General features: G+C 41.1%; 1 protein-coding gene across 1 annotated transcript in view; it reads left to right on the forward strand.

Moving 5' to 3' along the window:
* Positions 1 to 13,352, forward strand: part of CACNA1G (calcium voltage-gated channel subunit alpha1 G) — a 787,437-nt gene that overhangs the window by 413,442 nt on the left and 360,643 nt on the right. Inside the window, exon 13 of the mRNA XM_086930846.1 lies at positions 7,408 to 7,479. Coding sequence (XP_086786972.1) covers positions 7,408 to 7,479 — 72 coding nt within the window. The remainder of the gene's footprint in view (positions 1 to 7,407; positions 7,480 to 13,352) is intronic.

Here is a 13,352-nt window from a genome sequence, read left to right on the forward strand (position 1 = left end):
AAAGCTATTTGTCGGAGCCATGTGCTTGTATGTACTCTTATAAAGGGCCCTCGAGTGAAGGTGAATGGCAGAGGCGGAGGGAGAGAGTGGATGACTAGGTGTGCCTCCTAATGTCTTTCTTTATAAGAGGATTTGCGTTCTACAAAATGGCAAAAAACCTTCAGCTAAATGCAGTGTAGGTAAATTCGTCTCATGCATAATGACTGTGAATGTTCTGAAAAATCAGGCTGGTTTTTATAATTTGATGGGGCAACACACCAACCCCTGATTTCCTTTGAGGGTGCTCTGGGTTTGGCTCACTGGTCCATCTGACATCCAAACAGAATCATCCTCGGTAAGGATGGAGAGACACGTCTACTTATTGGCACTAATGACAACATGAAATGAAGATGAATCCAAGTAGATTATGATAGATGCTTTAATCAATCGAAGAGCATAGTAGAAGTAATCCAGCAAGTTCAGTATCAAAGAATAACTGACTCTTACAAAGCAAGTACATGAACATGACATGTGTAACATTCCACATTCAGTAATGACATAACTAGAATATGTAGGATTAAAGGAACAGTAACCATAAGTAAGCAACACAACACATCCCCCTATCTAATAATAAAAAAAATAAAAAAGAAAAAGGAAAACATAAAATGATTAGAAGGAACTACTACTAATAGTTTGCGAAATAGTTTGCGAACCCTTAACTATTGTTAACTATTGTTAGTGATATAATCTTTAAGCCACAAAGGAACCACCCTCTTCCTTGAGGAATGGCGGAGGGAAGAATCCTCACCAGTAGCTGGAACCTTATCTACGGGAGTGATAACAGAATCTTCAGTGATGTTATTAGAAGACCCTAGATCACTATTTTCAGAAACAATTACACTGGAATCAGGAATACTACTCGTACTAGGATTCACACCAGAATTGTCAAACAAATTATCGTTGCCACTAGAATCATCAACATCCAAATCTTCAGGTTTCCAAGAAGTGTTAGGACTAGAAGAACAACTCGGATTACATCTGGCAACTCTACCTAAATTCCAAACTTTTCCATTGCTAAGTTTAACAGAATTCTTTAAAATTTCCATTACTTGGAAAGGTTCAGAAAAGGTAGATTCACCTTTCTGTACCTTATAGGGTTTTTTTATTCTAACCCAATCACCAACATTTATCTTAACTTCTTTAGATCCATGCTTCCAATCATGATATTTTTTACTTTTGTCGTGGACCTGTACCAACCGTGCCTTTACAAGATCCTTAGAGTAAGGCTCAATTTCACCTGAGAATAACCAAGTAGGAATGCTTTTAGAACGTGGGTTCCTACCTTTCATTAGGACAAATGGGGAAACACCAGTAGAATCGTTTACAGAAATACGATAATTCCAAACAACTTTCCCAACCTGAGTTGGCCAATCCAAATTATTACTAAAAGAAAGTTGAATAGTATTTTTCAATACCCTGTTAAAACGTTCTACTACTCCATTGCCACCAGGATTATAAAGAGAAGTAGTTCTATGTCTAATACCAAGTTTACTGAAATATCTTTTCGCTTTAACAGATAAGAACTGAACACCATTATCGGTGAGAATGCAAGAAGGAATACCCTCAGTAACAAAAGTTTCATCCAAGAAACTTAAAACAGAATCAGTATCTGCTCTCTCTACCACCTTAACAACCGGCCATTTAGAAAACAAATCAATGATGACTATTAAATACCGATGAGAACCATCTTGATCTTGAATGGGACCCATAATATCCACAGCAACAGATTCCCAAGTTGATTCAGGAGGAGAGCACTCCAACATAGGAGGACGCAGGGTACGTAAGGTTTTGTCTGCAGAGGCACAAATGACACAATCTCTAACAATCTTTTCTATCTGAGAATCACAACCAGGCCACCAGAATAAATTTTTTACCAAAGATTTGGATCTCACAATCCCAGGATGACCTTCATGGCAAAGTTCAATGATTCCCTCACGCAAACCACCAGGAGGAACGATTCTTTCACCCCTTAATAAAGTCTCGTGGGAAACAGAGAGTTCAGACCTGACTTCCCAAAAGGGTCTAAAAATATCATCCAAGACATCTTTTTTATCTGGCCAACCCTCAACTGTGTAGGAAATTACCTTTTGTAAACATTCATCAGACAAATACTCATTATTCCACTCTTCTTTGCTGAATGCTGAAAGGCCTTCATCATGAACATATGCTATCTGTAATTCATTCCAATCATTATTATCAACTTCCTCTAACATTACGGGCATCCTTGACAGAAAATCAGCAAGGACGTTGCTTTTCCCAGGAACATAAACTATCTTGTAAATGAAGTTCTGTAATCTCATAGAAATCCTAGCCAAACGAGCAGAAGCATTGATAACTCCTTCAGTAGTCAAAATCTTTACCAATGGCTTATGGTCGCTGCGTAACAAACACATTTTACCCCACACGAAAGATTTAAAATGATCAAGTGCCCAAGCACAGGCCAAGGCCTCCCTTTCTATAATAGGGTACTTTTCTTCACAAGGAGAAAGAGATCTTGAGGCATAGGCTATTACATTTTCCTTCCCCTTCTCATCTATCTGCACCAAAACAGCTCCCAAACCCTTGTTACTTGCATCAGTAGTAATAACATTCTCTAAAGATGGATCAAAACTGTGTAGAGCAGTGGTCTGGGCAATAGCGTTCTTAATATTCATGAAATCTTCATCACAAGACTTCGACCATTCAAACTTCACACCCTTTTTTAAAAGTTGCCGAATATTGTATGAGACACTCGCAAAATTAGGAACATACTTAGAGCAAAACTCAGCCATTCCTAAGAATGACTTGATGTCATCTTTACTTGTAGGAACAGGAGCCTCGGAGATAGCTGAAACCAAAGAGGGTTTGGGTTTAACCCCCTCTGCGTCAATGATATGGCCTAGATAAGTTACACTTTTCTGAGCAAATTTACATTTAGAATGTTCAACAGTAAGACCTTTGCTCTCAAGAATATTCAAAACTTTATGTAGTCTTGATAAATGCTCATTTTCATCGTCTCCGAAAACAAGAATGTCGTCCTGAAAAAATCTGACACCTTTTTCTCCCTTGAATAATTGGTACATAAGCCGTTGAAAAACAGCAGCCGCTGAGGCTAAGCCAAACGGCATGCGTTTATAACGGAAGCAACCAAAAGGTGTCACAAAGGACGTGAACTTCATTGAATCAGGGCATAGAGAAATCTGGTGGTATGCAGACGACAAGTCTATAGTAGAAAACCATTGGGCGTTACCAATACTAGAGACCATCTCATTGATTTTAGGAAGTGGGAACTTGTCAACCACAATGTTGTTGTTTAAATATCTTAGGTCTACACACAATCTGATTTTACCATTCTTACGTCTCGCGACGACAATTGGCGAAACCCATTCACTCGCCTCAATTGGTTCTATGATGTCAGTAGACACAAGTTTATCCAGCTCTTTACTGACTTCATCTCTCACTAAGATAGGCACATTCCTACACTTGTGTACCTTAGGACAAGCATCATCCTTTAATATGATTTTATGTTCAAAACCAATTAAATTCCCCAAAGTTTTACTAAAAACCTTTGGAAATTTCTTTAAAATATTATCAGTAACAATTGAACAATCATCAACAACTAGGACATGTTCTTTACTATTTGGATCTAAGATAATGTGGAGTTGTTTTTGGTCGAACCACCCTAAAACAGGTGGTCCTTTCTTTGAAATATAAAGTTTCCCTCTACACTCTCTATCCTTGAACCTGAAAACAAACCAACGAAAACCCAGGATGGAAATAGGGTCTCCCAAATAACCTTCAGGGTGGATATCTGATGGTAATAATTTCTCCCCAACATGTTGGATAAAAGAAGATTTCCACATTTCTTCATTAACAATGGTATAAGGTGAGCCCGAATCAGCATAAATTTTGACAACTACTCCACCAATACTCATTGTACAAATAGGTTTGTTAACCATGTCTTCGTCTCTTATTCTTAAAACTAGCTTATCATGAACATTCATCACTAGATTATCCTCAACGTCGTTTTCAAAGTTCTCTTCCTCATCAATATCATTCACAAAATTTACTTTACTTTTCTTTTTACTATTGCATGCTTTCGTTAAATGACCTTTCAAACCACAACTAGAACATTTGGCTTTCAAACCAGGACATCCTTTGAAATCAGCCAAATGGTCTAAACTGTTGCATCTGTAACATTTAAGTTTAAAATTTGAGAAAGATTGAGGATGTTTAGTTGAAGAAGATTTGTTGTTAGAACCAAAAGATTGCCTAGAACTATAGTTAAACCTTTTTTTATCAGTAGCATTAACTTTGCAAACTACTTCATTAGTCATTGCACTATTATCATTCTTTATCACATTAGCGCATCTGCCAGACATTTCTGCTTTGCGTGCAATGGCAAGAATATCATCAAGAGGAGAGTCTCCATTTATCCATAACCTATCCTGTATGGAAGCATTGTAAGAATGCATAACAATTTGGTCTCTAATTAACTCTTCTTGTAGAACACCAAATTTGCAATCCAATGACAATTTTTTAAGATCAGCTAAAAAATGGTCAATGTTTTCATCTTTAGTCTGTTTCCTAGAGAAAAATGTATACCTCGTTACGCCAATACACACTTTAGGAGCAAAGTAAGTGTCTAAATGTAAAAGCGCTAACATATAAACATTTAAATCACCAGGAAAGGAGGGTTTAGTCATAGTTTCATAAACCTTTAGTCCAACAGGACCTAAGGAATGAAGAAGAAGTCTCTTTTTCTGAGCATGAGACATTTTACCATCCTCATCTAATGCATCTATGTAATTACAAAAATAAGGTTTCCATTCCAACCACTTAAGTGGTGGTTCATTACCAGAAACCCAAAATGCTTGAGGAGGGCTAATATTGTAGTTAGGTTGAGTCATTCTAAAATAAATCCTAATGCTACAATAATCTAAAATTAAAAATGAGAAAATGCTGGACTAATACTTCAATTAATATCACAAATTGTGCTAGTACACAATTGCTAAACTTGTTAAATAATATCACTAAGAATTAATAATCATTATACAGAAATACCGTAATGTAAATAATAATATCGAGAATAAACAAAGGTGTGCGAGTCACCGTTGATAGTAACACGCTGATAAGGTTTTGAGAAGGTGTGCGAATCACCGTCAATGGTAACTCGCCGTTGAAATCTTCTTTACGATACTTCAAAGAAGGTGTGCGAATCACCGTTAATGGTAACTCGCCGTTGAAATCTTCTCTCTGTTATGTGAATAGTTAATTGTTCCCTTCGAGAGAAAACGGAGAAGTCCGAAACCTCAACTTCAAGTTTTACCAAAATGGCCGCTGCAACGTGTGACGTCACACGTAATTACCCAGAATTCAAAGCGGAACGTCGGCGTCCTCACAGCGTCAAGTTGATCGTCACTGAAGTAGATCGTCACTGAAGAGTTGTGAATGGAACGGAAAGAAAATGTTTTCTTTTGGGAATGGTGCAAGCCTTTGAGCGAGCTGTGGTGCGAGTTGCAATACGCAATGACAGTAACGGTAAAACGCTTCTTTGAAACAAAACGCTTCTTGGAAACAACGCTTCTTGGCAAAAAAAGGTAAAGCGCTTCCTCCTTCGATTTCCAATCACACAATCATGTTGTCATTCTTGTTAGGAGTTTAATTTAAATCCAAACGAAGAAGTTAATGCCAATCTTGTTGTTTATAAACTCCAACAGCTTGTCATTTCAAAATTGTATGAAATAAATTATGCTCAAGCACGCAAAGATTAATCCAAAAGTGATAATAAATATCTTGAATAATTACCAAGGTAGATAGGAGTCCAAAGAGTTCTTTAACGTCCTCCCCAGTAAAATGAGGTAAACCAAAAAAAAAATGATATAAATCAGGTATTCCACGTAGGTTCTGCTCTTCGAATCCCGTCGCCAGTGAAATGAAGATGAATCCAAGTAGATTATGATAGATGCTTTAATCAATCGAAGAGCATAGTAGAAGTAATCCAGCAAGTTCAGTATCAAAGAATAACTGACTCTTACAAAGCAAGTACATGAACATGACATGTGTAACATTCCACATTCAGTAATGACATAACTAGAATGTGTAGGATTAAAGGAACAGTAACCATAAGTAAGCAACACAACAGGCAACACACCAACCCCTGATTTCCTTTGAGGGTGCTCTGGGTTTGGCTCACTGGTCCATCTGACATCCAAACAGAATCATCCTCGGTAAGGATGGAGAGACACGTCTACTTATTGGCACTAATGACAACATTCATAGAAAACTGGGCGGTGTTTAGTAGAAATATGAGATTTAATGCCTTGTCATTTCACCTCCGAAACGCCTGCAGTGCACACTGCTCTTACCTGCGCATGTTTACTGTCAAACTCTCGCTTATTACTTTCAGTGAGCAAAAACTACTCAAGGCAGCGTTTAATATACTGTTTTCTGTTAAGCGTGCTTCCTTTCCACTATGATTCACTCTTTCTTTCCACAATGATTCACGCAAGAAAAGCCACACGGTTTATTCTTTTTACCCATTTCTGTAAAGCTGTTGTTCAGCGCTATAACTGCGAACTTTGGGGCATGTTAACAAGGACCAGTGTTAAAATTATCGCCGTTTTATCGGCAGGAAACTGCTGATAAAACGGTGATAATGGGCTTGATAATACCCTCTTGTTAATTCCCATAGAAGCCCATGTTCTGATGGTTGGTTGAAGGCTTTTATTCGATATGCAAGATATCTTGAAAGCATACATACATATGAAGCCACATTACAAAACAATAAGTAGAATGTCAACATTGGGGTAATAAGACAATAAAATAGGATATGACCCTAAATAAATTAGCTAAAAGATGAATTAAATTGAAATTGACAGTCTCTTGCAACGTATCAACCATGAGCATTTTAAAAATTTGGAAACACCACAAACAATTGAAGGGGAGGTATCAGTCAATAAAATACGTAATACAACCAAATGCCTGCGTGTTCCCAAGCGTCTAAAAAGAGGTTTAAGCCAGTATCTCCTAGGATTAGTGTAGTCCGGGCACTCGAAAAAAATGTGAGCTACCGTTTCTGGCCTAGATGGACAGAAGGCACAGAAGGGCGATCTGATGTTAACATGGGCTTCTATGGGAATTAACAAGGGCGTGTTATCAAGCCCATTATTGCTGTTTTATCGGCAGTTTCCTGCCGATAAAAACGGAGATCATTTTAACACCGGTCCTTGATAATATGCCCCACAATCTGCTGTAGTTAGGTGTATTATTTTCACCTTAACACTGAAAATGGCGTTTGGCGGGGGGATACTTTTGCTGACTGCGCTGCTTGTAGTCTCGACACTGGAACTAAAAATTGCAACACCTAATGTGCCCTTTCTCCTCCAGGAAGTCACGAAGCGAGAAGATCACGTTAGCGGGCAGTTCAGCTGTATTCAGCTGCCCGCTGACTCACCGGGGGTACGTACTGCGCCGCCCCGCGTGGGCCTGCCTGGCTGTCTGTGTCTGCTCACTCATGCTCTGCCGCTCATCTTTCACTTTAAGTTTGCTTCATTCCTGTGTTATCTGTGCAAGACAAGCTTTGCTTTTGCTTAACCTCATAGCAAGTCCATTTTATTGCTATATTGGGGCGGGCCCTGGTGGTTTAAAGTGTTTAATCTCAGCGCGATCTCACAATCCAGACCAGGTTACGAGTTTGGTAACGAATGACAGAATTTGTTGACCAATGGAAAAAGAATAATTGATGGACAAAATGCTGCACAATATCAAACATTCACCCCAGTACAAAGATCTGGGCCGAAATCCACCGTTTTTTTACCACCATTTTCTGTATGATCCTTTGTATTTAGTAATACTGTTTGAGCACTTAATTTAAAGGGAAACCTTTTGTGTAGTTAAAAATTGTTCTGAAATTGGGTGAAGTGCAAGCACAGAACCTTTAATTCATATGCAACATTAAAATCAAATCTACTTTCAATATAAATTATGGGCAGGACCTGCTTTAGCTCTGGTGGCACCCAGTGTGACTACGTTTGTTGCCGCTTAAAAAGACCTCTTTCTCCATGAATTCCCTCACTACCACCCTTTAACAGGGACCCTCAAGTCTCCATAACCACTCACTCTCTCACATGCTTTTGTTTTATTTTATAGTTCTACTCACACCAGTATAGGATGTCAAAGTACTTTACATCACACACAAGTTACACAGAGACACTGAATCATACATGTGTAAATCAGTGTATAAGAAATGTTACATCAGAAAGAGGAATAGAAGGTATATGAGTAACATGTCATCTATACTGGTAGACGGTATACTTTAAGAGTGCTTGGTCTGGTGAAGCAAAAATCTCAGAATTTAAAACATAGAACCATGGTTGTGGGTTGTCTTTACTAATAAGAATTGATTTTTACCCAAAGTAACTTTTTTTGCAACATAAGGATAAAGAATGACTGGGGAAAAAATCATAACACTCTAATCTATACCTTGCAGTTTCCATGCAGCTCTTTGATGATAATTAATAGCTCACTGCTCTATATTAGGATTGAATTTATACATTTCAAGTAACAAAAGGATCTCGCCAATAAAAGCACTGAACTATTTACACTATGTGCACTTCTGTGTTCGGCTTAAAGTAGGCAGAGAGCATATTAGCCCTCTGCCTACTTTATGATGAGTCAAATCTTCCACTAGACAAAACTCGATCTCTCTCCAGCAGGTCCATTAATCACCTTTGTTATCTTGACATTTTTATTGTTGTCTGAAAACTGCATGAGTCAAGGTACCCTGTAGAAGGTGCTTTAAAATCCACAATATATTTGACCACACAGCACCCCCTGAAGTCATCACCCGGTGCGGTGGCACTGATCGGACTGCCCTAAAGCCGGCCTTGATTATGTGAACCATTTATCTCATAAAGTTCAAGTGTCCTTAGGTCAGTCTGTTTCTGCCCAGAAGTTGCTGGAAATATACAGTGAGCCATCGTGTCTGAAGTGTGAGGGCAGTGCCATGCATCTCCTGCGGGTCAAGGCGATCAGGGAAACCAAAACTGCTTATATTATTAATAGAATTTCCTGGTTCCGGTGCTTATTTGTTAGGGAGTAGATTCTGGGGATTGTTTGTCAGTGATTCCTTAACTTTGAAAAATCCGTTTTTTTTGTGTTTATACAGACCTCCTTTGTCTGACAAAAGAAACACTGTCCTTCTGTGTGTACGCTCTGAGCTGTACTTTATGGGGTTGTATGTCGTAATATCAGGAGAAAACATGTCAAAAATCAACTACAAAACTATTGTAAAGTGGAGTATATATAAATTAGCATAGATGTTACTATTCATATCTCTAAATATATATCCCTTGAAAAAATAAATGGATGGATGGATAGTAAACCTATACTTGGTTTATCTATACTTATGTTCATACTATGTTTGTAGTTGATATTTAGACCACAATAATTTAGTAGAACACTGTTATATTCATGATGTTCTGGTAGAAAAGGTCTTATTGAGCCACTAACCTTTCAGGTTACACCACATTAATTGTACTGCTTTCCTAAATACCTGGGGCTTTATTATGCATTGTGTCCCAGGGGAACTATGGGCATGTGTGGCTGCTTTGTGCACTCTAGGGTGCAATGGTATATGCAGAAAGGGCCTCGGATGCTTGTGCGGCCCCTTCTGCAATACTGATAGCGCTGGCACACATGTAGCACAAGTGCTATTGTGTGAGGGGTTTCCCTCATTTGCATGAGGACTGGCCCCATGCAAATGAGGGAATCTCTTTTCCTCTGTGGCCCTACCATATTATAGATGTGGGCGCAATGCAAACAAGCCTTAGGAGGTGCACTCACCTGCCGCTTAAAAAAGGTGGTGCTCTGTCAGTACAGTTTTTGAAGGCAGTCCTCGCAAGGGATCCCTAAACATACATCTGCATGCGGGTGTAGTGACTTACTGCACCTGCCTACAGCAGTCCCTCTTCCCCTTCTTTAAAGTGCAGTCAGCATGCCGCCTGCACTGTGAAACACGGAACGGCTTTGAAGCAGACACTGTATTTCACTGAATGCGATGCTTAAGTTTGTGGTTGCTTTTGGGGTAGCCCATAATTTGTCATAGGGCATACAGTCCCTGTTAACACCAGCGCACCTTTTTTAAAGATGTGTTGTGGCACAAAGAGGGGCAGTGCACCCTTTCCTTAATAAGGCCCCTGATGCCCATGTCTTTCAGCATGGTCCTCAAAGCTTTTCTGCACTCTGCAAACCTACACTCCTGAATGCTGCTATTGTGGGATTCATCCGAACAGCCAAGTGTCTCTTTGTCAAGTGTTAAACCTTTAGCCAATGCTGACTTTTAACTAACATCCTGTTACTTTCTTGCACTAGAAATTAGACTTTTTATAAGTATGGTTTTAAAAAATAATCCAGGCAGAGTTCTTTTGACAATGTGTCTACTGATCTCTCCAAATACACATTGGACAGGCATCTGTCATTCAACCACGCAATTAATTACTAAAGTAGTGGATATCTGGAATATGTCCTATGGATACTGATTTGTTGGCATGGAATTTTGACTACTAGCCATTTTGATAGTAAGTGTCAGAATAAAAATACTACATAAAGACTACATACGTTTGCATACCTCGCAAATTTACCCTGTGCAAACTAAATAATTATGTCAAATAGGATAATCCCCCAATCACGCAACCTGGGCTTCATCCTGGACTCCTCACTCACGATGAACAAGCAAGTCAACGCTGTCTCGTCATCCTGTTTCAACACTCTGCGCATGCTCCGAAAGATCTTCCGGTGGATCCCAGTAGAAACCAGGAAGACGGTCACCCAGGCCCTCGTCACCAGCCGACTGGACTACGGCAACTCCCTCTACGCTGGAACCACAGCCAAACTCCAGAAAAGACTCCAGCGCATACAGAACGCCTCTTCATGACTCATCCTGGACATCCCCCGCCACATCTCAGCCCATCTGAAAGACCTGCACTGGCTCCCTGTCAGCAAGAGGATCATGTTCAGCCTCCTCACCCATGCTCACAAAGCTCTCCACAACATGGGCCCCAAATACCTCAACAGCTGCCTCACATTCTACACACCCACTCGCCAACTCCGCTCTGCCAGCCTCGCCCTCACCACCGTCCCACGCATCCGCAAAGCCACCGCCAGAGGAAGATCCTTCTCCTAACTGGCGGCCAAGACATGGAACTCCCTCCCCACCCACCTGCGGCTGACCCAGGACCACCTCTCCTTCAGGAAACCGCTCAAGACCTGGCTGTTCGAGCAGTAGCTGCTCCCTCCTCCTCCCAGCGCCTTGAGACCCTTGCGGGTGAGTAGAGGGCTTTACAAATTTGCTGATTGATTGATAATATGCTTGTAAAGTCTGTGCACAAAGCAAACAAGTTTGTGAGAAATGAAAGGGAAAATAAATGAAACATCAAATTGCAAGCAGCCTAATTAGTGACAATTCTTGATTGTTGCTGCCTTCTAAAGACAGCCACATTGCAGGGACTCCTTCAAGATTAATTAAAAAATGTCCCATTCTTTCACTGACTTAGAGCCCGATTTGAATCTTGCAGTAGAGGTACTCTATCGCCACTGTGACCGCGTACCTATAATAATACTGGATTTTGTAGAGCGCGAACAGCTACCTCGCTAGTAGGTGTCCCGGCGCTAGTAGAACACAGATGACCTGGGGCTAGAAGGATAGGAAAGCTAGCGGGGTAGGGAAAAAAGCCAGGTTTTCAACAGTCTCTTGAAGCAGGGTTCAGAGGGAGCCTGTTGAATTTCCTGTGGCAGGGTGTTCCACAGAGCGGAAACGTTTGCCGAGAAAGTCCGACCGCCTAGTCGAGCCTTTTTCGTGCGTGGGACTGCCAATTGAACACGGCAATTGGACCGCAGTGCGCGGGTTTGGGAGTATCTTGGGAGGCGGTTTTTCAGGTATTCTGGGCAGGAGCCATGCAGAGATCTAAACGCCAGCGTCAGGGCTTTAAATTTTATTCTGCTGGCAACTGGCAGCCAGTGCAGGGATCGAAGATGCGGAGAGACTGACTGCTTGAGTGGAATTCGCAGTAACAGTCTCGCAGCCGCATTTTGAACTACCTGAAGCTTTTGTGTCAGGTATTTTGGTAAGCCCAGGTAGAGTCCGTTGGCATAATCCAGCCGTGAGGTAACAGTAGCATGGATGACCGTTTTTCGGCAGCTCTCCGGGAGGAGTCTCAGGATTTTTCGGAGATTTCTCAACTTGCTCAGGCAGCAGCCGGCAACTTCTTGGATATGGGAGGTAAAGGACATGCTATCATCCATCTCACTCCAAGATTTTTTGCTGTGTGACTGGGTGAGGGGGCAGGGCCCTTCTCCGTCGGCCACCAAAGTTCTGTGGTGGGGGTAGGACCCTTGCAAAAAAAGATAACTTCGGTCTTATTGGCATTTAGCTTTATCTTATTTGCGTTCATCCAATGTGCTATGTCTTGGAGACAGCCTTTGAAATTTGAAAAGGACTCTTGCATCATCTCAGAGTACGGGAATTCCAACTGGGTGTCGTCAGCATACGAGATTGCCTTGACACCCCAGTTGGCAATAAGCGTAAAGAGAGGAGCAAGGTAGATGTTGAACAAAAGGGGGCTGAGGGCTGACCCTTGCGGAACTCCACAGCTAAGAGTCTTGGGTGCCGAAGAAATCGTCCCAAGTGCCACCTTCTGAGTTCTCTGGGATAGATAAGAGTGTATCCAGCCCAGCGCCCTATCCTGAATGCCTATCTCTGCCAGCCGGCTAAGTAGTCTGGCGTGGTCCACCGTATCGAAGGCGGCCGATAGATCCAGGAGTACCAGCATTGCTGAGTTACCTGCATCCATCGACCACCTTACTGACTCGGCTACCTCAATAAGCGCTGTTTCCGTGCTAAAGCCGGGTCGGAAGCCAGACTGTGTTTCATGTAGGATTTTGTTAACTTCTACAAATTTACTCAGTTGGCGCTGTATGACTTTCTCCAACATTTTTCCCGGGGCAGCTAATAGAGATATTGGGCGGAGATTAGTGAGGTCTTCTGGATCCCCATTAGGTTTTTTCTTTAGGGGTAAAAGAGTAGCATGTTTCCAGACATCCGGAAATGTGCCCGAAGCAATGGAAGAGTTCCAGATATGTTGAAGTATGGGGGCTACAAAGTCAGCTATAGAGCTCCATAATTTTGCTGGGCAAGGGTCGTCAGGGGAGCCAGATTTACATCGGATGAGTTCTTGCCTTACTTCACTCAGGGGAATGTTCATGAACTGGGTGAAGGTCTCACCTGGCTCGCCAATACTCGCAAGGGCCTGTTTAACTGTTTTTATTACTGGTCC

This window comes from Lissotriton vulgaris, chromosome 7 (assembly GCF_964263255.1).
Source record: "Lissotriton vulgaris chromosome 7, aLisVul1.2, whole genome shotgun sequence".
NCBI classification, from domain to species: Eukaryota; Metazoa; Chordata; class Amphibia; order Caudata; family Salamandridae; genus Lissotriton; species Lissotriton vulgaris.